This window comes from Pezoporus occidentalis, unplaced genomic scaffold (genome assembly GCF_034315485.1).
Source record: "Pezoporus occidentalis ecotype Australia unplaced genomic scaffold, CSIRO_AGI_Poc_V1 ctg15, whole genome shotgun sequence".
In the NCBI taxonomy this organism is placed as follows: Eukaryota; Metazoa; Chordata; class Aves; order Psittaciformes; family Psittacidae; genus Pezoporus; species Pezoporus occidentalis.
This window is the reverse complement of record NW_026913316.1, coordinates 5,101,191-5,128,054: the sequence shown is the minus strand read 5'-3', so window position 1 is coordinate 5,128,054 and position 26,864 is coordinate 5,101,191. Positions and strand designations below refer to the sequence as shown.

Below are 26,864 nucleotides of genomic sequence, written 5' to 3'. Positions count from 1 at the left end.
AGTATTTCATATTTAATTTTGAATAGGGCTGTAACTAGAAAATGCACTCTCTAGAGCACTATAACTGTCAATGTTTTGTAAATATCTCAGTCAAAGCAGTTCATTTAAGCTATCTGTGGCATTTCAAAACTCAGCAACTCTTTTTTGAGAACACTGCCTTTCTGAACTCTTGTACTTTCATACGCACAAGAACATTGTGTGTTTACTGTTAAAAAAATAATGAACTTTTGTTCAGGGTTATCTCCACCTCCATAGAGCGGGGTCTGTGAAAGAATGGTTGACTGTGGTAATTCTCTTAAGAGCACAGTTTCATATGTGTATCAGTCATGAGGTAAATGACGCCCAGCAGCAGTACAGGCAGAGCAGAGCGAAGCATAGTGAATTCCTATTTAAAAAAAAAAAACTACAGCTTTCAAATCTTGCAGTACCTGTAGTTCCATGTCTTGTAATGGAGGTCGGTCAGAAACTTGCAGTACAGAGCTGCTGATACAAGTCTACTGGGTCGAAGAAGTACTACACTGTCCTTTACCCTGTGCTGTAGGGAAGTACACACATGGTAAGCACAAAAAAAAATCAAACAGGTCAAGTAGTTGTTTGTATGACTCATGGTTGGAACCTGCTATTTCTAGCAAAAAAAAAAAACAAACCCAACCAAATCTGCAAGGCTTATTTATGGAGGAACATCAAGGCAACTAAATTGCAGCATAGTTACCTGCAGAGCAGATTTCCCAGTAGTTATTTTTCTCAGTCCCCCATGTTCTGGTACAGACAGAGACAGTGAGCCTGCCCAGGGTGGGATGCACTGCCACAGGCAAACCCGGTAGTTGTCTCCCAGGCAGCTCTGTTAAGAAAAGGCATGGGGAAAAATGAGAGCAAGTTGAGTTTTTAATGATCTGCATTTCAAACCCAGCAGTCAGTGGGTTGTCTCTGGAAACTCCCACGGTTGCCACTAGATGGTGCATTCTGCAAAGGCGTTGGCAGGCCAGCCTGCTGCGGTCACCTAGGTGACTGAGTACATCTTCAGTGGTAATGCCCTGACGGTAGGGAACCCTAAAGCTGTCTGTGTGGTCATGAGTAGGTCTTGCATGTTTTCAAGCTTTTCTGTGGCAACTGGTAGGCTTTAGTTTTCCTTTCATTGATGTGGGCAGTGCAGATGTGTCATAAACTGGAGAACGAAGCTCTGTTGGTCCTGTGTGGAATCATGTGATATATCTCAGGAGATACAAACTCATCTGAACAGTAACTGTGGAACTAACATAAGATGGGAGGGTGTAATTGCAGTTTATTGTTCAAGCTGAGTCTTTGCATTTCCATTAGGAAATGCCAGGTTGCCTGGAGATGGAATCTGGTATTGTAATGAGGTGACGATAATTGGTTTCAATCTCAGCTTAGAGATTTTACAGGGATACACCTTCGTTTGCAGATCCACATGGAATTTGGCTCTGAGTGAATGCCATTGTGCTCTCCTCTTTCACGTTAGTTTGGAAGAGCTTAACTGACTTTATGGCATGCAGAGCTTAAGCTTGTCAGCTAGTACTTACAGCAGCGAGTACAGACAGATATTTCTATTTATTTGCATAGTTACCTCAGTTACGTACCCAACTAATCAAGTTATAACCAACAAAACATGGATGCCAGATTGGTCATTTTTAACATGCAGTTAACTACTTTGAGCTTGCAGTTGCTCTAACTGTATAGTAGTTGCTTAGAAAAAGAGTGATTTTGGTTCCTTTTCCTTAGTATCATTATTGTAAATGGTGGGGCAGGAGATCCAGGTCTAGCAATGCCAGTTTTCTCCTCTTAATGCTTAGTGCTTCTGTGTTTATAGGCGCCTTCAAGAAGAAGAACAGCAATTCAGAACATCATCTTTGCCGGCCATCCCAAATCCCTTCCCAGAACTTTGTAGCCCTGCAAGCTCTCCAGTGCTGGCCCCTGGATCTTTACCTCAGGGTCAACCCGCTAGTAAGCATGTGAGTATGGGACAAAGCTTTGGATCATCCATTCATTTTCAGACCAGGAGTGGATTATTTCATTTTGAAGGTAGAAAGAAAGTTTCAAGATAAGTAGAAATACTTGTAGAGCTTGTCTGTGAGTAGGGCAGCGCTGGCTGGGAGAGTGTCTTCAAGCAGGCTTCAGTCCTTTTTTAAAAGGTTTGTAAGAATGAAGTGTAAAAATGAATCAAGTCTTGTTTCAGAAGTGTGCACATTGTGAATGAAGCGGTAATGCCTAATATCTTTTGGATTTTGTTAAGTAATGACTTACTAATTCAAAGTCAAGTTAATTAGCTTAGAGTTGGAGGAGGATTTGTCCATGTTGTACTGCATATTCTAGGTGCCGCAAAAATACTGAACAGCTGTTTAAGCACACTGCTTCATTTTGCTGTTTTTCATGAAGCTGCTCAAAAACCAAAGTAATGTTATTAGAGCATGTAACTAGGCACAGCTCTTTATAATGGGATTTAAACGGAGCACTGTTCCATGGAAAGCTGGTTGAGTGGCTCTCTGGGTTCTTGGCAGTGAAGACAGCACAGATCGAGCTCTCACGTGGTCCAGAGCGATAACCTCAGTGACACTGCAGTTTTTCTTGTGTCCTGTTCCACTATCTGAGAAACAACCAACCACCTATTTTGTGTCAGTCCTTGAGCACATTTAAAGCCTAAAGCTTGGCTCAAAAAAACTGTGTTTTGCAAACCATGCTGACTTGCATGGGATGAAAAGATGGGTTGCTCTTACTGATTATTGGCTTAGAACAGTTCTGTGAGTACCCAAAAATAGTATGGTGTTCTGTATCAGTGCTCAATTAGTTTGTAACTAGCTCCTGCATCTGCTCTGACTGATAAAGGGGTTTGGGTGCACAGCTAAGCTACATGCAGTAGACTGATGTACACCTTTGCATCCTCTGTATTGCTTTACATTGCCATAAACAAGCTGTCTGTTTTCTTGAAAGACACAGTGCCTCTTCATTGGTTTTGCTGAATTTTTTTATACGCACAAGACAGATAACTGAAGAATGCTGTAGAGGAAAATTAGAGTCATCCTGTTGGGAATGCAGCAGGACCTCATCAGAGGTCTGGGTGCTGGCTAAAGCAGAGAGACTGTTCTGCCAAGGCAGTGCTAATCTGACTCCAGGGAGACAAAACAAGGGGCAATTCTGCCTCCTGGCACTTGCCATCAGGGCAGCAGCATAAGCTGCCTTTCTGAGACAAACTGAGGCGCTGATCTACCTGTGTTTACCTTTCAAAGTGTTCTCCAGTTTCAGGAGCTCTTTGCCTTTTAGCTTTATGCCTTAATAAAATTAACCAAGCCACCATAAAGATCACTCTGTAAAGCCTTAAAAGCTCTTAGGTGATCTGTGTGTCAGTTTTTGATGGAATTTAGAAACTAGTGGTTAATAGCACATAAATACAAGTAAACAATCTTTTAATGTATATAAGAAATAAGAAGATTGCTATAAAGACAGAATAAAAGTATATTTTTTCCCGCATTTTACTTTTTAAATTAACCTACCTAATTTTAAAATAGAAAATTTCAACAAGCCTTTTGAAAGCCTAAAATGAAGTAAATACTATGTAGATATGCTTGCTGCTGAAATTTTTAATCAAAACCAGTCTGTTGTAGTGATAAAGAATTTTAGGGTACAAGATGAGGAAGTAAAGCTTGTTGGACAGCAGTGGCTTCTGTAGATGCACATATATTGTTCATTTCAGTTTATTGACTAATTGGGGGCAGATGAGAAACTTTGGGTCAGCGTGAGGGAAGGATAGGAAGTGTTCTTTTCCTCACATTTCTTGTGAGGATGCTGGAGGATGCTGTCCCATGGGCAGAGACTCCTCACACTAGACCATGTCAGCCAAGGCTCTGTCCAACCTGGCATCGAACACTACCAGGGATGGAGCATTCCACACTTTTTTTAACAATGGGTTTGTAACATTGCTTATGCACTGCTCTGCATTTATTTCATGCTCTTTCTTGGCTCAGCAAAGAAAAGTAAAAGCAGTAAAATAATGCTGCAATAAACCTTATTTTTTTCAGTAGGTCGGGGTTTTTTGTTTTCTCATGATGATGAAGCATTTTCTTTATCTTGCTTCCAAAAAGTGCACATATTTGGATTTTTTTTTTTTATATACTGTATTTTCTGAGATCTGTTGTATAATGGTACTGATTTCACCACAGCAGAGAGCAGTATGCCACCTCTAGCTCTGCTGCCAGTCAGGCAGTGAATACTGCTTTTAAAGCTTGATGGCTGCAGGAACGCATCACAGCTGCTCCCCAGAAGACAGAGAACAGTGAGAAATAATGGGTCTTCTGTACTAGCACGAAACTAAAAACACATGTAGGCAAATGGGATAGTCATTTAATGGCAGCATCAATATATCTATCTGGGAGGTAAAGCTGGAATGTTAGGCTGATTGAAGTCATTGCAGATTTTTCTTTTTGACTCTGGATAATATTCCCTGTTACGGAAGAAAACCTAAATTAAATTTTTTTGGTAGATACTACATTTTTTATTTTTTTTTTTTAGCCCACAGGCAGGTTGAATAACTGATACATAATTTAGGAGTAAAAGACTTAGAAGAGAAATAACTGAACTTTTAGGTTATGTTTCAAAGGCTATCATCCACTGAGCAACCTCTACAGTGCCATGGTCTGGACTGATACGGTTGTGTGACCAAACACATCTGGTGGCAGAGGTTAAGAAATGAACTTGAACATGCTCCTTTGGAGTTCAATTCTGATTTTCTTGCTAGAGTTCTGCAGGCGGAAACAGCCCACTTCGGGTTAAGCTCTGCAGTAAGAATGTTAGATGTTGACCTGTTGATAGTGAACAGCACATGGTTCTGTAGATTGGCACCGCTGAAGCTTTAGTAATGTAGTCAACCAGCTGGTGAGTACATTGGAAAAAGTAACTAGCTGTGCTGTTGAGTCAGTAGCTACTTCAGCTACTGGTGGGATGAGACACCACCGATGTCTCTCTTGAGTTTGGAGAAAGCATGACCCTTCAAGCAGTAGCTGCCAAAAACCTCTAAAGTTCTTTAGTTGAGAGCGGTGTTGTCCGTAAGCTTCAGCAGGAGGATGATGGGAGAGGAGCTACCTGATCAGTGCGTGCTTGTGTTTCCTCCTTCATCATGTGCCTCTCTGTCCTTGAGTGCCACCATCTGACTCTTGTTATGGAACCTGACCATGAGAAACTTCAGCAAACGCCTGTGAGCAGCATGTGAGTGCTCCACTTTTGATTCTGGGAAGGGCAGGTTAAAGGTAGGAGCAGGAAGGACATTTTTTGGGTGATACCATGGGACATTGCAAGACCATGTGATATTTTTTTCTCCTCTCCCATTACCCCATGGCTTTGCTCGTAAAACACATGCACACATAGATACAGGAGATCACCCTGTGTCTGAGGGGTATAGTGATTGCGGGCTGGGAGAAGGGACAGCTGAAAGTTTTTTAAACATCATTTACTTAAGAGGATAAATATGTTTGTCTAAGAAAAATGGAAACCAGAAAATTACACCAAACCAAGACCAAACATTTGTCCAAAAGATTGCTAAAAACATCAGACAGCTAGGTTACCACTAATTGAAGTCCATCTTTGTGTTGCTGGTATAAACTAAGAACTGGTTGGTAACTTAGGTTATAATTTCTGGTTGTGTACAAATATTTTGGGAAAAGCATGCAATAATTACATGTAGGTCACTGCAGTGCCACAGGATATTAGGCTAAAGTATCTTGTGCGAGTCAATGAAGCTTTCAACTGTAAAAATAGGGCAAATTTCTCACATCCCCCCTCTATACAGCCCAGGCAAACTTCCAAATAGCAGCTTGACAGACCAAAATTATTTACTCTTTTCTAGCAAATTAAATTCACAAACGGGTATGAATTCATGCCATTCTTTTTTCCAGATTTAGTTACCCTTCAAGGGAACTCTTGTAAACAGACTTCTTAGTTTTAATTGTTTTAATTACATGTTATGATGCACTTTTTGGTTGGGTTTTTTTTTTTCTTCCCGTAAAGCTTTTATGCTGGCTCTTCTGGAGACAAGGATGTTGATTTCCAAAAGCTGTGTGAAAATACAAACTTTTGTTCAATGGAAACTTGATGTACCAAGTTGGATTTTGCATGTGCGGCAGCAAAGTTTGTTCTTAATGCTACAGCTGAATAAGCTTTAGCAACAAAACATTCTGAAAATGAAAAATGCCATCAGATTGTGCCAACAGGGCTTTACTTTCTCTGAACAGGCTAAATGCTGTAGCTGAGTTAATCTGGACAATTCCTTAGGTCAAGGACCAGGCAATCCCTTTGGCCCAACTTTAAAATACTGGTTTTCATGGGTTATTTCCCATGATACATGATGTTTCTCTCAAATCTTTCTGTAAAGCAAGACCCTTAACCTAAATAAATAAATCATACATAGGTTGCTCTGAGGCTTGTTTAACTCTGATGCCTTTTTTCTAAGAAAGTTGTGATTTTGTCTGGAAAAATTGGGAGAGATCAAGCAGCCATTGCAGGGCTGTGATCTCACTGTACGAAGACAGACCTTGCACTTCCCTGGGCGTCCCTTTCTTGTTTGGAGAAGTAACAGTTTCCCAAACTAAATGAACTGAATTTGATGCACAGTGTAGGAAAGAGGTTGCATTACTTGTCATCTTGCCCTGTGTCGTGTAGGCATGTTGTCCTATTATCCCTGAAGAAGTCAGCAGGGGTGAGCTCGCAAGTTTCTTTTGCTTGTGGCTGAAGAAGAGAGTTACAAATACCTGAAGAATAATGAGTCTGCTGGACTAAGCTAAAGACAGTCCTCAGCACTGTTCGTGCTGGGCAGTCAGTGGGGCTGCCGGCTTTTCAAGTGGAGCCCCTCACATGGTCTGCCAGGGCAGAGTCAAAGCTGCTGTTTCTCCTTCCTCACACCTGTTACATCAAGAAGCTTGGTGGTAGAAAGCAATGAGTCTGTTCTTGGTTTTGGAAAGTACCAGAACAGTAGTTACAGTCCCGCCATGAATTACTGGAAATATTAAGGGCATCTCACACTCAAACCCAGAAGTATGCTATTTGTTGAGAGTTTTTGTTTTTAATGACACAAACCTGGCCCCGCTCCCAGGAGCATTTTGGCTCCCCACTCATAAGTGACGCTCCGGCAGTGGGAGTGTGCTGGGAGGAGGGCTGCGTGGTCAGGACCAGCGGCAGTGTGCCAGGGGACGCATTGCCCAGCCAAGGGTGGTCTGGCACACACTCTGTAGGATGGGACCAGCCTGACCCAAACATGCCCTGCTGCACACGTGCTGGTGGACCTGCCGGGTGTTCAGCCACACATTAATGCTTGCAGTTGTTGTAAAGAGCTGTTTTTCAGTAGTAATGCCATTGCAATTAACCTTTAGGATGCCTTGTGTAAATACTGAGCAGTCTGTAGCATATGCTGCGGTAGCAGCGCATTTGTGTGTTCACACTGGATTTTTGTGTGTGCATCTGTGTTGCCTTGTACGTTTTTGTTGTGCAACATTACTTGTGTTATAATTAATTAATGGCATGGTGAGAATATAATTTAGATGTTCTGTGCTTTGCTCAGGAATCGACAGAATTGAGAAACTAGCAGGCTGAGAATGCAGGGGAAAACAGGAAAACGTAACATGAGAGAAAGTCTAGTTCTGTCTATGGCAAGCCAGGCAGGAGTGAGTTTGGGTGTAAACATCAGTGCAGTAGGGAATAAAAAAAAAAAGCCTAGAACTGTATTGAGCGGTTGCAATTATACCATAAGTGAATTGTTGAGATGAATGAGAGATGTCATAATTTTATACTGATAGCCTTTAAGGAGTTGCTCAGCTTAGTGGGAATGGCTATGCTGAGTCTCAGCTCTCCTTGTTGTCTGTGCTGTGTGGACTAGAAGTGTGTGTTCAGGTCAACTTTAGGCCTCTGCTACCCAATAGGACAGATGCAAGAAAGCACCAGCTCATAGGTTAGAGACCCTGCTGCATAAGTGACCTTGCGGCCCCACGTTGTTGCCAGCAATGAGCAGGCGAATTGACCGCGAGGTCCTTTGAGGAGAGAGCTGAGGCAGCCCTTACCGAGCTGTGCCAACACCTATAGCTGAGCCGAAGGTGATGCCCCAATGGATGCTGTGGACATGCATAGTGCAGGACTGGGAAGATGCCTTATTTTTTGCTTGCTTGCTGGCATCTGCTTCTAGGGACAGAAGGCAAAGCCAGTGTTTAGTTTGTTCATTTCCAGACCATCAGCACAGTGGTTGCTTAAGTATCAGGAGTGATGCTGTTTACTCACAGCTAGAAAAAGGCTACTTTGGACTTGCTGTAATTACCTGGGCAGTGAACCATGCCCACATTTAAAATGGAAATCTGTTTGAAATGTCCATCTTCACTTAGGTAGTGTTTGTGTGTGGATGCACAGGGGAAGAATGAACTTGCAAGTTCATTGGAGTGGTAACAGGATGTTTATGCATTGCTCCAGAGCGTGCAGATATGATTTTGTTCCATTTCCTAAACAGAGGGGGCGTTAGTTGGAATTTAATAATGCTTTTGCATTAGAAGAATACTGCTGAGTTAATTAAATCATTATGGGATGAGTTTCAATTCTCTGAGCTCTTGATTTATAATCTTCTTATTGCTATCAAATTCTTATTGTATTATTCTTTCTCCTACTAGGAGTGCAGAATTACTGTACTAAAAAGTGGTTTTGTTTAATTAATGTAAGTACCTTTAATCTTTCCTTCAGCCTGGCTGTAATCTGAACATCATTTACAAAACGTATATAAAAGAGAGCTTAATCTGGACTTGTTAAAAGGCAAGCCATCACTGATTCATAAAAGCTACATGTCATGTTTCTGTGTTGGCATTAGGATGGCTCTTTCTCTCCAGTGGTAGACCCTGCTGCTGCCAAGGTTACTGGAGCTGGTTTCTCCTGCTGCATTTCAGGAAGCAACAGAGTTGAAAATACTTTCATTATGCCACGTGCCATAAGTGGTTGGTTTTCTCCGGTTGCTGAGGAATGGCAGTTGGAAGCAAATGGACTGACTATCAGCTGAGGGTTTGGATGGGAGATCCCATTGAACACTGGATGTTTTTGGGGAACTTGAATAAAGCAACTTTATCTCAGCAGACTTATTACCAGTGAAATTTTATTAGCGGCAAAGCAAAAACTATTCTGCAGGGGTTTAGAAAGGAGTGAAAATGGGAGAGACCTTTACAAGCTGCTTTTGTTCCTCACCAAACAGGGGCCACTTCAAAGCACCTAGATCTTTTCCAGCCACCCTTTTTATCTGCCTGTCTGATCCCTTGTCTGGCCAGAGTAACGAACTGTTCTGCTTTTTGGGATACTTAGATATGGACTATGAAGAACACCACTTTACCATGCACACACCCAATGTCAGTGATGTGCACTGCCCATCTGGACATCTGGGAACATCATCCCTACCTATGTCTCGTGCTTGCCAAGTGGTTGATGCCATTGCAGGAGGCATCACACTCACTGAAGTGTGCTCAGCAGCCAGAGAAGGCCTTAGCATCAAGCTCAAGAGGGGGCTTTGAGTGCCAGGAGCAATGTCTGCACCCTGCAACCACAGGGGAATTTTTGCTCCCTCACCGTGTGGTGACCTTGCATGTGTTCCTTCTCTCACCTTTTAAGTTCACCTTTTAAAATCACATTTCCCTACTATCCTTACCAGAATAGGTAACAAGAATTGGAACAAGCCATCCCTAAGGAAAAAACGTTACTTAAAAAAACCTGTAGAAAGCATTATGGAAAAGAGTATTCTAAGCTAAACAGCAGTGTCCTGATAGTAAAACACCAAGATTTAATTTTGCAGACAATTTACCCTCGGGCTTCTGTGAGTCATTTTTGAGCTTGTCCTTGCCTGCAAACTGTTAAGAGGAGGTAATTACTCTGAAGTAACTTGTTTGTCATACTGTTGCTGGTCACACTTTATTTTCCCTATTGCTTACTAAAATCCACTGAAAGCAAGCCAACCACAGTATTTCCAGACCTTATAAATAGCTTTACAGATGTTGGCAGCAATTTTGTTCCCCAGGTATTCAGTTATGTAGAACAAGGTATAGACAAGATCTTAGATAAGTGTCAATATCAGGTACACAGTTTTAGCATTGAAAAATACCTGCTGTATTTGCTGTCCCAAACTCCAGAATAGTGTTACGTTTAAGTGATTCAAGCATATGTGTGTGTGTATATATATTAATATATATATATGAGATTGAAAGATTGCTTGCAGTACTGTTGCACACACTGCAATGGTTTTATGGAGCAGCTTGAAAAGAAATAGGCATTGAATATATAAAGACATCTGATCAGCAGTGCAGTCTAGTTGAAGGCCTGTTGGCAAGTTCCATCTGAATATGAGGAAAAACTTTTTTACTTGGAGGATGGCAGAGCACTGGAGCAGGCTTCCCAGAGAGGTTGTGGTGTGGTCTTCTATGGAGATACTCAATCTGAATAACCCATCTAAATGCAATCCTGTGCAGCCTGCTCTAGGTGAGCCTGCAGCAGGTTTGGATTAGGTAATCTCCAGAGGTCCCTTCCAACTCCAGCCATTCTATGATTCTGTAATACATATCCATCATGATTTGCATCCTTGCCTATTGGGGTGTTTTGGTTGCTTCGGGGGAATGGGGTTGGTTTTGTGTGGGTTTTTCTTTTTAACTGCACAGTTGAAAAAGGTAATCTAAACCCCAAATCTCTTATTGTTTCAGAGAGAGGCTGTAATTCCAAGAAGAGCAGAGTTCTTGTTATCTGGGGGTACAGGAGAGCATCACATACAGCTCCAGGGACAGGGATCGCGTATTTCTAATCATTTGTACAGTGTGACACATTTCTTCTTATTAATATCCTAGAAAATATTAAGGGAAAATCAGGAGGCAGCCAACTATATTTGTGCAAATGTGCCTTCAGTATAATTTCCCTTTGCTCTCAGTGAACATTTAGTTCTGCGTTACACTGCATGCAAGTTACAAATGAGCATTTGCTTACTGGCTAATTAGGCATAACTTAGAGCAGTACTTAATTGCAACACTTCAAGCAATACAGAGGAGCTTCAAGCCGATCTGGCTAACAAGAAATTAACTTTGTGCTCTGCTCGGGGTTGTGCTAGCTGCTGTTTTTGTAAGGTCTCATTGTGACTTGCCCTCTCTTATGTGCATGGAATAGTGCTTGGGCAATATCCAGAAGTCACTTTTTGTCTAGAAAAAGCCTTTAGGATTTAAACTATAGCAGGGTATTCTGCAACAAGTGAGACAGGGCAAGGGCATGGTGGAGTCTTTTAGTGAGTAGGGAAAGTGCCTGTGCAGCAGATACTTGCTTTGAGTGTCTCTAGCAGTTAATCCATCCAACAGATGTCCAAAGGGGTCTCAGTTGAAAGACTCCCATGTTGATGTAAAACCATTAAAGTGAAAAAGCTGAATGAACTTTATAGAAAGGTTTCTATGTGTTACTTTTATCCCTTAAATAAAGGAATAATCTAGGAGTTCTGAAGATGGTGAAATAAATTCTACAGCACTGTAAATACACTCACATCAGTTTCTCCTCTTTGCCTCTTTCTCAAGCCTTCTCTAAGATGCAGCTGAAAAAAGCTGTGGTGGTGAACTGATTCTTATCTAGCAAAATGGTCGAGGATGATGTGCATACAAAGGGCTTGTTTTTCCCCTAAGCCAGAGTCTTGGAAGTGCTAATTGCCCTACATTCAAATAGCAGCCATTAAGGAAGGGGAGACCCTAATAAAATCCCAGGAAAAAAATAATACTAAATAAGTGTTTATAGTGCCAGACATGTTTCACAGTGACTGCATTCCTTTAGGAGTTTGCAGCAACCATTGCTTTCTACATAATTGAGTTTCTCTCTATTACAGTTACATCTTTTCTGAATATATAAAACTGCAGAGTATCTGGAGGTTCAATTTAGGGGCGATGAAGATGAGGACTGCTAGAGTTTAGAGGAATTAGTCCCTTTTCTTGGTGGACTGCTTTGTTACTATATTTTGAAATCTGTAAATGTAGGGAAGTCAAAGCTGATTTATTTTTTTCTCTCAAACTATGTGACAATATTGAAATAGAATTTCAAGCCAGTAAGAGCTCACTGAGTTCAAGAAGTATATTAGAAATATTTGAAGAGAAGGTATCTAAAATTTGAGTTTATTTATGAGCTCAGGTGGCTTGGCTTGGACTTGCATGTCAGTGCAGAACTCTGACTCTGATATAAAAGGACTTCTATTATTTGTGTACAAACGCGCTTCTGTTGGTGCTAAGACCAGTTTTCTTGCAATGACTTAGCAAATCTTTTGAAAGGTTAAATCATATTTCTTTATGCCGAGTGAGGCTTCTTTTTGACTACAGCCATGATTAAGTATTTGGGAAGGACATACTTGCCTTTGCATAACATGGTTGCAAGTAAAGTTTGTATGCTGCAGCTGAGCTACCAATATCTGGAATTAAGTACCTGTATTGACCTCATTAATGCAAGACAAACTTGGAAGTCTTTATGTATAACAGACAAGCAGTAGGAATGACCATACTGTTTATATTATTTGCTGTGCAGTGGCTTTTCTTGCTGCTGCTGCTGGAAGGTGGCATATAGACTAATGAACAGCATAGCTATTTTTCCCAGCTGTAGGCAGCCCTTTCTTGAATCTCATCTTGCAAAAAGTGAAGCTGAAAATCTTCAACTTTGGAGGAGGATACTGGGTCTGTTATCTTTTTGCTGAAGATAATCTTTACCTTTTTGTGTTTGACTTTCTGTCATGAATGTTTGTATCAGCGGAGGTTTGGACTCATTGTCAAAGTTGCACACAAACTCTAGCAGTGAGTTGGGTTTAATTTGGCACCTGCAACCAGATTAATTTGAGGTAGACATGGTAGTGCTATCTTGGGAAGTAATTGCATTCCACGTTTTGTTTAATTATCCTTATGTTTGACCATGGAACCTCTGCATGTGCCCTGCTCCTCCCCCCCCAGAGTTCCGTTGCTCTGTGCAAGGGCAAAAGTTTATGTACAGAATTGTATGTCTTTATGTTTATTCCACAGTAAAACTGAAATGAAACTTCCCAACAAATACCACTGCCGAGCAAATCTCAGCTAATTTTTTTTTCTGTTTTACATTCCCTGGTCTCTTTATCATTATATGTCATATTAGGCAAATACTTGTCATAGTTCTTCACAGTGTCAAGAAATATGATCACCTTTAAACAACCTTAGGGTGGGAATTATTTCTGTGAACTATGGCTGTATAAAAATTACACCTTTCATTTGGGTTATGTGTCTGGGTATCTCCAGTCAGTGATGAGATAGAGGAGTACTTTTTGAGTACATTCAAGCTCTCTTAGGGTAGCAAAACTATAGAAGATGATAATTTGTACTGATGTGCCTCTTTTTATTGACCACAGTGGGAACCTGAGCGGTTAGTGAAGACGAGATGAGCTTTGACTGAGGTGGCTAGTGACAGCTGAAATGGCTGCCACCATTTGTAGTGATAGTTTGGGTGGAAGGCAAACCAAACCTTAAACTAGGTAGTGATCTGTGATGGAGAAGATCCTTGCCTTCCTCTAAACCATTCTATTAGGATAGGACCAAATCTGGCCATGTTTCTAAGTGGGTAATTTTTATTGACTGTTTTTCTGAACGGCCGACCTCCTCATCAGTTATTCCTGGAAGAAACAGTAGAGTTTGTTTATCTGGAGAGAATCTGGCAGCTGCAGGGCTGATTTTTTTCTATCATCTGTTAAAGGCCTGTGAAAAATTAACAGTTTCTAACCACATTCTTCTTGTGTAAGTTAAAGTCAGTGCTCTTCCACACATCTCGGTAGTGCTTTGACTTCAGTGTTCAGACATCAGAGGTAGCCATTGTCAATAGATGAACAGATATATAAGATTTAAAGAAGGAACACAGTCTTTCATACTTTTAGCCATAGATACTTGATACACTATAGTAATGCCAATTCTTGTGGGAAAAAAAATACTGTTTTTTGAGGAAAAAATGGAGATCTGAGGGTGTTGGTAGGAGTATCTCCTCTTCCAAGAGCCAGTAAGCCCACAGGGGAGAGTAACAGGAGGAGTTTCTAAGGTGGAGGATTGTGAAACTGGACCACTGTTCCAGAAGATAAATGACCTCTGATTTGTCTGCTGATTTTATGTGAGGAAAAGCTACCCTCAACTCGTTTTGAGTAGCAAACCAAATGCAACAAACATAAGTTGGTTTGTGAAGAAGGAAGGAGGTCTAACTTTCCCAAATTAATTATCTTTGCAATGGAAAATCCAAGTCATTGGGATTTCTTTCTGATGTTTTAGTTAAAAAAGCTGAATTTGTCGTATCAAGGTGGTTTCCTTGTCGAACCCCAGAATGAAACTCTCTGGTAATTTATCTAATCCAGTCTGTACACATGGAAAATAATGGTCTTTACAGATAAGGTTAAGCCACCAGGCACTGTCTGTGGAAGGAGGATGTGTTACATGGCACCTAGAATAGGATGTACCTTTCGCTTTCTCTTTAAGCCCAGTTTTCATGATGTAGCTTGAGCAAGTTCATGCACTAGCTATTTTGTTACACTTTAAAAACTGAAATTGGTAGAGTGTATAGGTTGGCACAGCCTTGGTTGATGTGAGCCAAGCAAACTTGGGTTGTTTTCTGTACAGCTGGGTGTACTGAAAGAAGAACCTGCAGAACTCTGGCAACAAATCCACAAAACCACTTATTCCTCACAAGTTATGCTTTGGTTCTGATCCGTGTCTGTTATTTGAAGGGTGTATGAGCAACAGTTGAACTGAAAATAGTTTCAGTACAGAGTATTTTTTCTTAATACCCTGCAGCTAGCCAAAATTTTTTACTTTTGCCATGTGTAATCTTGTGCAACAAGATGGGGGAGTTGTGGAAGAAGCAAGTGTTGTGACACCTTTCTACACTGTACAAAAGGCAAGATAGATTTTTCTCCAATAGGAACCGTATGGTGGTTATGCTAAACCAGCATCCAAAGACACAACCTTCTGAAGCTGGAAAAGGCAATAAAGTTTTTCCCATGTGTAGCATTGTCTCTACGTGAATGAATAAAGAGTGATAGCAAATGATATTTGCTGAATTCAGCAGATTTAGTTGGACACAGAGTTAGAAATGAAGCAATAATTACTAATTACACATAATTATTACTTACTAGCTGTTATTATTGGAGATTGTAATCATTAATGCAGTATTTTTTAATGGGCACTTTTCAAAATAAATTAGTTATGATGTGTACAGCTATTTGTTTAACCTTAGAAATTCTACATGGGGAAGAACAGAAGTAGGTGTTGTAATTTGAAATCTGTAGAATTAAATTTGAATGTGTGTTTCTAGTTTACATATATGCAAGACTGCAGTAAGCATATGGTCTAAAAGACACATATCTTAGTATTCAGATTCATATCAAAACCAAGCTAGTGTTTGGGGGGGGGGCAGGGGAGGAAGGAAAACCACTGTTGATGTTCATGTATATTTGTTTATGAAGTTTTGTCTAGAAGGGACTACTAAATTATGATGCTGCCCAGGATCCTAAACTGAGATGTTTACGTATCTTTTGGTACATGTTGGTCTAAGTTGTACTTTTGCCTTTTAGGCCTAGCCTTCCTAACGTTGTTCTTACATAGGTGGGTCTGTTGAGCGCACGACATTTTTTGTTATATGTTTCATTTTGGATGGGAATGGAATTAAGTCACTCATGGAAATAGAAACTTCAGAATGTGAAAGATGTCCAAAGGTTGATCTACCTTCTGCCAGTCAATCTGGAAAAAAACGAGCTTGTGAAAAGGCAAAATAAACCTGACATCAGTGCTTTTACATTCTCTTTCAGTTTCTCTGTGGTTTGGTTTAAGAAGGTTTCAATGACCTAGATTTTTTCTGAGCATAATTCTTAAGGAAGATCCATGATGTAAATACAGAGCCATCAAAATCCTTTTCAAAATTTGTGGCAGGATGGAAGTGAAAGTTGCTGGTCTTTCTGCATGGTGCATTTCTTCAACTTATTGCCAGTAATTTAGGGAGAGGAGAAAAGGGAAGAAGGGAGCATACTGGAAGGTAGTGACTGTTAACGTCTTATCTATAATGCATAAAAATACAGAGTTAACTCCCTTGTTAGTTGCCTTTCTGAGTCTTCAAAATGATCGATTTCTCCACGATCAGCTACAGTAGCAAGGCTACTGTTAAAAGATTTCCCACTTAATTCCATGCTGAATTGGTTTCTAGGGGTGTCTGTTGTCTTACAGAAAAGATTCGCTCAATATTTGTTTTTTTCTATGGAGCTGTTTTTCCTATCCATATGCCTGTGCTAAACAAAGAAACCAGGCATGTGAGCTATTTGAATATAAATGTCTTTCTAATACAGCTAATTATTTTAAATGTTTAATGGGAGCTTCATGAAAAGTGTTGCATAAACTTTTCAATTAGAGAGAAGGCTCGTTGATTGCATTTGCGCAATGTTTAATTGGGTGGACAACACAGAATAAATACGTTTGGAAATTATCTCAGATTACCTACTTTTAGGGGGATGCCTATAGGGAGGAGAAAGCTTTGCTTCCAATCAGTTTCAAAGATAAGAGCTTAATTGGAAGCTGACTATGCCTTGACAGCTTCAGAGCAGCAGTGACTTCCATGTAAAATAATCTGAAGCAGATGCTGAATGAAGAAGCAGCATTTTCTTTCGTGCAAGCTTTGGCATCAAATCTCTAGCATTATGTTATCTAGTTCTATATCAGGAAGCATTTTTATTATTGTGACATTGGTTTCAGCACACTACCTTATATTTAGACTTGCATAGTTAAGTTCATCAGCCTTTGACAAATGGATTTCAAGTATTTCTGAAACATTTACCTTAAAGGGAACTTTGAACCACTGTGGCATGGCTTGGGAGAATGCTGATGAAAGATCCTAGGAAAGGACCCAATTAGGGTTACTAAGCTATGATCAAACTTCACTAGATTTTTTTTTTTTTTTTTTTTATGCGTTTAGTTAGTATCATGGTATTTTTGTAACCCTGCACTATTTGTGTAAGATATTACAGGCTAGGGAAATGGGCTGCCAGAAACCTCAGAAAGTTCAACAACAGCGACTGCAAAGTCCTGCACCTGGGGAGAGATTACCCCAGGCATCACTACAGGCTGTGGGACAGACACCCAGCTGGATAGCAGCTAGGCAGAGAAAGCCCTGGTGGTCCTGGTGGACACCAAGTTGAATGTGAACCAGCATTGTTCCTTTGCGGCAGCGAAGCCTGCTGATCTCCTGGACTGGCTAGGCAAAGCTTTGCCAGCAGGTTGAGGGAGGTGGTACTTCCCCTTTATTCAGCACTGGTGAGGCCACAGCTGGAGTCCTGGGTCCAGTTCTGGGCTCCCCAGTACAGGAGAGCCATGGAGATACTGCAGAGAGTCCAGCAAAGGGCAACAGAGATGATTAAGGGACTGGAGCATCTCATGAAGAAAGGCTGAGAGAGCTGGGACTGCTCAGCCTGGAGAAGAGAAGGCTTGTGGGCATTTTAGGAATATATAGAAGTACCTGAAATGAGGGTGCAAAGAGGACATAGCCAGACTTTTTTCAGTGGAGCCCAGTGACAGCAGTAGGCATAAACTGAAACTCAGGATTTCAAAATATGTCATATCTGAGTTATGTCCTAATACTAAGTTTGGAATTACAAGGATCAAGTTCACTGTTACAGTTCACTGTTAATTCAATTCTAACTACTGAATTTCTAAGAAGAGTAATCTTTTTACTTTCCTAGTGTGTGCCAGCTTTATCAACATAATCCACTTGAACATCTTGTAAGAATTTTGGGAAAATTTGCTTTCTGGGGGGGATTTCTGTGTTGAATGTTTGAATCTTATTTGACCATCCGTACTGAAATGAAGCAGTGGCAATCAAAGTATGCCTAAATATCTGTTCTGCTTCATACAGCAGCAAAAATAGAGAGGAGCCAGTTGTCTGATTTATAAATGCTGAAAACCTGGACCAGAGCACTTAGAAAATGATCTGTTCTCATGGGAAATCCTTAGCCTTGGAGGCACTAAAAATGAAATCACTCAAATGCTTATTCAATTAATCATAAGGGATAGTACAGCTTTAGAATGAAAGATTACCAGCTGGCAAAAAAAGATGACGGAAAACATTTAAGGGCTGTGAAGAGAGATTTATATGATTCAGTGAAGCTTTGCACTGAAATCTGTTAGATAAGTGGCAGTGGAATACTGATAATGATGTACCCTTAAAGGTGAAAGCCTGGTCTAGGAGTATGATATGAATCACCATGGGGGGTAGGGGGATGTATTGATGTCAAGGTAAGAGGAGCTGCTTTCATGCAGGTAGCTGTGCTGGTCAGCAGCACAAAGCAGCGCTTACATCTTCATGGTGTGACCTGCAGTGAGAGATGCAGAGAGCTGACAATGTGTTAGTCTTCAGGGATGGGCTAAGGAGAGGAGTTGCAAGAGAGGAAGGATGAAGCAGTGTGTGGTAACTTCAAATCAGGCTGCTGAAAACAGCGTGGAGAATATGAGAGGAGAGGCTGTTACTGTTCAGAGACAGCTACGTGGCCACAGGTCCTTTAAAGCAAGTGTGCATTGCTGAACGTCTTACCCCTTGCAGCTTTAGCAAAGTAACCTTTTTCGAAGTTGGAATGAAGGCTGCAGCCTTCCAGCCAAAGAATGCCATCTATAATGAGCTAACCACTTTTGAGCCACTGCTGCTCCAGGAATTAGTGCTTGGAAACCTCAGTGTACCTAGACGATAGGGGGGAGCTTCTGGAGGACCTTGTTGTCGGTAACAATGTATAGAGGACCGTTTAGTTGCCTTTGTTTCTCAGCTTTTGGTAAAAACGAGTTGAATCCTTTATGTTCCTAATAAGCTATGTTCAGATGCTAAGGTCTGTTTCTATGTCATGTATTGCTTGTTTGGTATCTTTTTAATTAATGACATTTTATTTAGTTCAAATTAAATATGCCAGATGTAGCTGATTTAGTGGCTAACAATGATGAGTGAGGGGAGGGAGGGAGAGCTAACATTATATAGCCGTCTGTTCTCAGGGAAGTTGGTTGTGTGGTGGGGTTTTTTTTTCTTATTTCTAGTTCCACAAGAGAAGTTGGAGTGGTAACCATGGCAGCAGGGAATTTGTCCCTGTAAGCTCAGCAAAGGGTTGGGTTGTGTGGGTTTTTTTTGTGTTTGTGTTTTTGTTTGTGGTGCCCCTACCAGGAGGAAGGGGTGTGCAAAAATGGTCTCGAGCAAGCGCTGGAGAGGAGACTTGGAAATGGATAAGTTAGAGATGCTTGCTGTGGAGTTAAAACTCATGCTTTGGTCCTGCCACAGTGTGCACAGGTGGATGGGTGCAGCGGCGAAGCAGAGCAGGGTGAGACGTGAAAAATTTCTCGGTAACTCTGATGTCTACACAAGGTGTTTTGGGGTGGGGTGCTGAGACACTGTGTACTAATAAACCCCTTGTATTGGTTGTGTTTTCGCCAGTATTGCTCTTTGCTTTTTGTTTCCACTGAAAATGAAGACTCCTGAGCAGGTTGGAAGCGAGTGAGATTTGCACAGAGCTAGCTGCACTCACAAGAGAATATCCAGCTTAGTCATGGTAACATAACCCCAGGTTTTGCATCAGCCCTGGAAACTTTAGATATCTCATTCTTGAATTTGGGGAAACCCATTGTTTTCCTCTGATATCTAAATTTATCAGAAATGAAACAGATGGGCAGTTTTATGGAGCAGTTTCCCTTTAAAGCAATTGCTGAAAATGAGAATTATACGTGCCTTAGGAGGGCATGTATAAGGGAGAGGATAACGTAAGCCCTCTTCTCCCATCGACATAACTTTTCCTGGGCTCGGATCTGCAGGGGGTTAATTCTGGGCACACAATCGATGCTTACACAGTTGCACAGAAATACTCTCCCAATGCGAGCAGCTCTGTTAAAAGCATTTATTGTGTGCGTGTGACAAACTGACCCATAAAACATCCTGAATGTTGCAGGCAGCAACAATTAGCTGATACTCGCTGCTTGAAATCGCCAGCTTCCAGAGCCGGTAGCTTGGGAGACGGGAAGTTAAGCAATATTGCTGAACACTGTACAGCAAGGAGGCAGCTGATGGCCGGGCATTAGGGATGCTTTGCCATGCTGCTGTAGTTAAGCCTGTTACCCACTTGTTTTAAAGCACCCCTCTTATTGTCAGAGTAGTATGAACTCAGCCCTATTAGGAAAACCTGTTACTGGGTTGTGACTGATGCTATTGGAGTGCTGCTGGAAATTTACATTTCCAAGGTGTGTTTGAGATTTTGGGGATTTTCAGTACATGGAGGCTGTTAGGTTGTGAGTTTTCATAATGTATTTATACTTCAGATTCCCATCATTAAATGGTCATTATTCCTGGAGAGCCTGTGAGGCTATAGCAGTCTTCATTAGGAGTCTTTATCTGAGTTTTGCCCTTTTTTACATTAGCTTCCATTACCTTTTTCATTGCCCGTTGCTCTCATCTTCACGTTTTCACACTTTGATTGGTTGTAGCCCTGTATTGTGTCCCCATATGATATACCATATTTGATCCTTTTCTAATCAAGCTACACAGGTTGAGTTCAGAGATGTTTGGTTTTTTTTTTGATGTTTTATTTTTAGTTTTGCTTTCCAGCTTTCCCCTGTCTCCCAGCAGCTTTGGTGTAACTGCCTGGTCTGGGATGTCACCGTTGGTTCTTCTGGATGTGGAGGGGAATAAAGGGACTCTTGTAACGAGAGATAATTGACATTTTTTTAATCTAGTGCACCTCTGTATGTGTCATGAAAACTCTTTTTCTCCTGCCGTTGTCAATTCTGGCAGAGTTTGTCAGATCCAGGAGCTGGGGCTTCAGCTAAGAACTTGTTCTCATTAATTTCTTTAATTTATTTTAGCCTTCAGGGCTGCAGAGAAAAACCTGAGGAACTCTGTGCTTGCAAGCACCAGGGAACAAACTCACAAATCCTTAAATCCTCGCCTTTCTCATTCTTTGTGATTACTTTTCTGGGGAGGAGGGAGGAAGAGACAGGAGTGGGAAGAGGGTCTATCTTTGTCTTCCTCTGCGTTCCCTTCTAAGTTTGTAATTTCTGTCCAGCTGTGCATCTTGTGCTTGCTTAGATTCCTTTGCTGATGGACTAGGTAAATTGGATTGCAGTTGTTCAAGATAAATTTCATAACTACCAGTTCTTAAAATAATGTGTTTGTTTTGTCATGTCTGGACATTCCAAATTTAGCTTATTTGGCGTTGTCCCCGATTGTGGGGCTGCTTTGTTGTTTTACTCTCCTCCTGTTATTACATCAACCACTGTCAAAATCCCAAGGCCCCATTGTATCAGAAAGGAGACTGTAACTGCCCCAAAGGTTTTCCCATGCATTAAAAATGCAAATATTTTCAGATACTAATCCTCAGTTTCCAAAGACATCTTCAAAAGTGGTCTCTGATCCCTTTCCTAATAATAATTGTGGCTGGACCAGTGCATGCAAATGGAGGGCTGGAGCCGAGTCTATCTGTATATACAACACTTATTGGTGTTCCTGTGATCTGCTCTGCAAAGTTTCTGCTCCTTTCCCTTCAGAAAAGCACGCAAGGAAAGGGGAATTTTGTGGAAGTTGTGCTTGGACAACAATAAATCAAAGCAAGAAGCTAGTAGTACATTGCTGGACCCTATGCTGAAATGGCTTTCTGGCTCACAGGGTGGCCTGGGCACTCAGGTGACAAGTACCTCAGCAGCAGTTCTCACAGTGTGTTACTGGGAAAGAAGGAGCCATCCAAGCCTTTGGGACCTGCACCGTTTTTCTAAATCCTATGGGAAGCTGCTCCCTGGAGCCTTGTTGTGCTGTCTGCCAAGCTTCAAATTAATGTGGTTCTTGTGGTTGTTAGCCTGTGCAGTAAGGAAGATGTGGTAATAATTCCTTTTCTACAGAGTAATTTATAATGGCAAACCAATTTAAAATACTCAGTAACTAGCTTGGTTACTTAAGAATTTTAATCAAGAAATTATTATGGGTTTTCTTTGTATTACCCTTTCTAGTCTTGTTAGTGACTTAAATTGTGTTTGCAAGAACTTTTCTACTAAACCTTTCTCTTGGAGCAAATTCAGACAGTAAATAATGCAGTCTGTTAGCACAGCTGAGGAAGACTGCAAACCATCTAGGGATAAATTGCACAATAAAATATATGAAAGATAAAGGTTAATGCCAGCAACATCACTTAATGTCTTTCATTACATAATTAAAGGAATGTAACAGTGCCTGTAACTATCTTTTTTTTCAGTACATAAAGGATCTCAAAACCAGAAAGGGTTTTTGCATGAAAAGCAGTGGCTGATGGGAGGAGCTGTGTGGAGAGACAGGAGCACATTTACAGGTTTATAATCAAAACTAATGGGAAATGCTGGAGGGCAGAAGATGCATATGAGGGAGAAAACGTCAACTGACGGTGCTGTGACCACAGGAAGAGTCTCGACCCCAGGTTCGGGTCTGGGTGACTTCGCTGTTGCCAGGCTGCCTTCCCACTGTGGACTGGTACTGTCAAAGCCTATCCAAACTGCTTCCCAAGCTTTCTCTCTTCAGGCATCCTGCAAATACCGAGAAGCTCCAGCAAAATTCACAAAGGCCTATTGTTACTCTTAAAAGGATTGAAAATTAGTCTTTCTTCTTGCTTTTACCTAAAAATGAGGAATTGAGTGGGAAGATGTGAAAATGTCAAACGGGTCAAATGATTTGTCTGAGCATGTGAGCATTAAACCAAACTGGGAAAAAGTGAAGCAGCTTTTAGGGGCAATGGCACAAACTGGGTTTGTTGTTTTTATGTAGGCATGTATCACTTCCAACTGCATTCTGCTATTTAGTTGTAAAATAGGGAAATTATAGGGTAGCAACTTACAGTTTCCAAACCTTTGGTCTCTAAGTATGTGAACACGTGTTGGAATAAATCTTTTGTTCATGCATGTCTTGAAAACATGCTCTGTACACTGTTTTCTTAAAAGTACATTGCACAGTTCACACCTTTGTATATAAACAGCTGGGATTTTTGAAGAACCTTTGATGCAAACCTAGGCCTGTACAGAGGGCATTAATACTTCAAGTTTTGAGAAGACAGAAACAAATAATGAGTATAGATTTCATCCAGTGGGTCCATAACAAATAGCCATTTTCGCACATAGTTTTCAATGACAGGAAGAAAACCTTTACCTTGCTTTCACAAAATTCAGCTTTTAAACTTTTAATAGCGCCCTAAATTTGTTCATTTTGTATGTTCCTTTAAATGTGCTTTTTGTATATATAGCATCATAGACTTTGCTTATTTATTTTTTTTTTAGCTCATATGTCAACAGTTGCAGTGTGTGGTGTGCTGGTTTGGGCTGGGATAGAGTTAATTTTGTTCATAGTAGCTAGTAAGGGGATGTGTTCTCTATTTGTGCTGGAAACAAGAGCTGATAATTCAGGGATGTTTTAGCTGTTGCTGAACAGTGCTTGGACAGAGTCAAGACCTTTTCTGCACTTCACCCCACTGCACCAGCAAGCAGGCTGGGGGTGTACAAGGAGCTGGGAGCTTGACCCCAACTGAGCAAAGGGATATTCCATACCATATGATGTCATGTTCAGCATATAAGGCTGGGGTAAGAAGGACGGGAAGACATTCAGAGTGATGGTGTTTGTCTTCCCAGGTAACTGTTAACATGTGATGGAGCCCTGCTTTCCTGCGTATGGCTGAACACCTGCCTGCCCATGGGAAGTGGTGAATGAATCCCGTTTTGCTTTGCTTGCATGCGCAGCTTTTGCTTTACCTATTGAACTGTGTTTATCTCAACCCATGAGTTTTCTCACTTTTATTCTTCTGATTCTCTCTTCTCTCCCACCTGGAGGGAGTGAGGGAGCAGCTGTGGGGCTTAGCTGCTGGCTGGATTTAAACTACAATAATAGTTATGCCATTAGTGCGGAGACACGTTTGCTTGATTAGACACCATGGCTTGAATTCAGCCAGTATAGCTTATGGCATCCAGCTGAAGTCCAGAGTCAGGAGCCTAGATTCTCTCTGCAGCTAGCAGAGGGACACAGATGCCTTTGTCATGTTCTTTAGATCTTAAGTTACTCCGTTTCTCTCCCTTAGCTTCAGAAGGAATTTAACTCTCTAATATTACCTGGGGTGAACGTGGGCCTGGGTGTTCATATGTGACAGGTTCGGCAGCACTAGCCCTCCAAATACAGCTGCTGAAGTGAACCTGATGCTAATCCTGACCTGTTCTTCCCTGGCCACGCTGCTGTGATTCCCAAAACCTGTCTGGTATGACCCTCACAGAGTTCATGACTTCAGTATTGGTGTTTAATGACCACTGAACATATGATGATACTGTGACTCTGTGACTCCCTTTTAAGTCAAGTGCTTTCTCTGACTCTCAGAAATGGGTTTTATGTTTTTTGTGTTGGGATTTTTTTTCACCAAGGTTGCTGTTCTGAACATGAAAGTCAAAGACTAAGGTCTTGATCTTACAACAGTTGTTCTCCTTTGTTGTTCATGGGCTTTTAAAGTGTACCTAAATATAGTATATGCCAGAGGAGAGAGTTAATGTTGCTATGAGAACCTTAACCTCAGCATTTCATCGAGGGTTTTATGTTTATATGGAGGGAAAAAAGAAGTGATCAAATAACTCATAGTTGGTTTTGTTTTATAAGAAAATACTAACTGATGCCTTGTATATAAGTGATTATATCTGCAATGTATTGTTTGTCTGAAGGGCTTTTTTCCAGCACAAGCTATGCAACGGAGGCAAAAAGAGCCTTGTGTTGACCTATATATTAACTTCATTGCAGCACTTGAAATTCCCATGTCTTAGAAAGCTGCCTTAATGCTGCTGGGCAGGTAAGGGGGAGAATGGCTGGTGCTCTTGTGCATAGATGTGGTTGAGGGAGTTGCTTGCCAGTCAGGTGTGTGTAGAGTGTGCTTAGACACTTAGAGGCTTTTCTTTATCAGAGGTTTGCAACCTCTGGAAGGAGGCAAACCCTTTCTATTTTATTACTCCTTCAACTAGGCATATAGCAGTTCACTGCTAACCTGCATGCAGAGCTTGAGTCTTGAGCAGCTTTGAGTTGACTGATCCCAATTTAAAACTTCTCCATTCTTCCAGTGACTCTGACTTTGCTCTTGTGAGCCCATAAGCTTTGCGTATAAAAGGCTTTTGGGAAAATTATCTCATCCAAAGAAGGTTCCAGTGGAAACAGCGAGTACTTTCTTGGTACATAGGTGCCTTTCTGCAGTAATTCCCTCCTTCTTGCACAAAGTACATGCATTTCAATTCAGTTTTCTTTCTCTTTGCCTCAGTGATGGTATGGCTCTTATGTCTGAACAATCTTGATGAATGAAACTGGGTGATGAAAGTCAAAACTTGAGGGACTGATTTTCAGTTTGTGCACCTCCTGGTAATGATTCTTCAATGTATTTTAATGCCTTTCTGTGATGTCTCTGATCTTCATCTGTTACAAAGGGAAACTCTTGAAAAAGTACAGTACTGAAACCTTTTATCTATCACATTTCAGTCAGAGGGCCTTCTGATACCTGCTACTCTCTCCTTGTACTTAGTTTGGAGCCATAATCCAGGATAATAAAGGATGGTTTGCCCTGATATAGATTACACTATGGTTAATTTGAGATTGCAGAATGCAAATTTAGATCTGTTTGATGCTGAAGATTTTTAGCATAATGTCCTTTTAAAAGCATGTTTTTTTATTATAATTTTATGTGGTCATAGGTTTCCTTTTGCAGAAAAAGGAAAAAAATAGCACAAAGAGAGAAGTGGAGAAGTAGTAATGTGACTGTGACACGGCTAGGGGGCTTTTTTTTTTTTTTTTGTCCTCATTCCTAATAGTGCTTGTGTTACTTGATGCACACAAAATACTGCAGTGAGGTTGAGGAACTGAGGCTGGAAGATGAAACAGCCATGAGGGTACTCAAGATACGCGACCCATTATATGAAACCACTGAAGTGATGAATATTAATGTTCTTCTAAATTTTTAATTTTTAAGTCTTTCTGTCTTTCAAAAAGGGAAAAGACGAGAAAAAAAAAAAAGCTTGGGGGAAGAATTCTTCCCAGAACAATGGTGCAGTCTGTTATCTGCTCCTTTGCACTGTAAAGCACTGAATGTTCAGCCAATATAGTGCTCTGGTTGGCTTAGCATTCTTAACCTTAATTTTGAATAGAAGGTGCCTTGTGCTGCTGACGTAATTAGGGCCTTTTGTAAATCACTGTTGCAGGCAGTCTGCTGTTGCATTTCACTGCATTTCTCGGAGGGATGCAGGGCAAAAGTGTCAGACTAACTTTCTGAACCTCTCTTCAGGCTAAGTGTTTTCATTATTACAGTATTTTATTCAGAATTAATTCTTCTTCGTTTTCCTCTGTAGATAATAAGCCCCAAATCAATTTTGCAAGCAAAACAGTGTTTCTGCTGGAAAAAAATTTGAATAGGGAGCCCTTAACATCTCAAAGTAGTAGATGCTTCCTTGAAAGAAAGAAGAGGGTAAGGGGGGGGAAGGATAGAAAATGTGAGAGGGTTGGATTTGACCATTGACTTTAAGTTAAGTCCTCTCTGTGATACAGGAATATTGTTATCTGCCTCTTTTGTCATGGGAGCAAGTTTGAGCTGGAGCTTTGTCGTTTAGCTGGTTTCTTATTTGTGATTATATGTCATGCTCTGCAGCATTGTGCGGGGGCATAAAATCCCCTTACCTTTCACATGAGCCTCTTGGGGAGTGTTGCAGTCTTGTCTCTGCAGAGGCATGGGATTTCATCTCACTTCTGTCTCTCTTCTGTCCTCTAGGGCAGGGTTCAGCTCAGGCCATTACATCCCCTCCTGATGCAGTCTCTTATATCTGTGTTGT

The 26,864-nt window shown here is 41.0% G+C and overlaps 1 protein-coding gene across 6 annotated transcripts in view; it reads left to right on the top strand.

Moving 5' to 3' along the window:
* The window catches only part of GRB10 (growth factor receptor bound protein 10), a 147,492-nt gene that overhangs the window by 92,481 nt on the left and 28,147 nt on the right, over positions 1-26,864 (top strand). For all 6 annotated transcript variants that reach the window (XR_009963260.1, XM_062610913.1, XM_062610914.1 and 3 more), the window contains one exon: positions 1,829-1,970. Coding sequence is in view for 5 of the 6 variants with exons in the window: in XM_062610913.1 (XP_062466897.1) it covers positions 1,829-1,970 (142 nt within the window). In the remaining variant the exon portion in view is untranslated. The remainder of the gene's footprint in view (positions 1-1,828; positions 1,971-26,864) is intronic.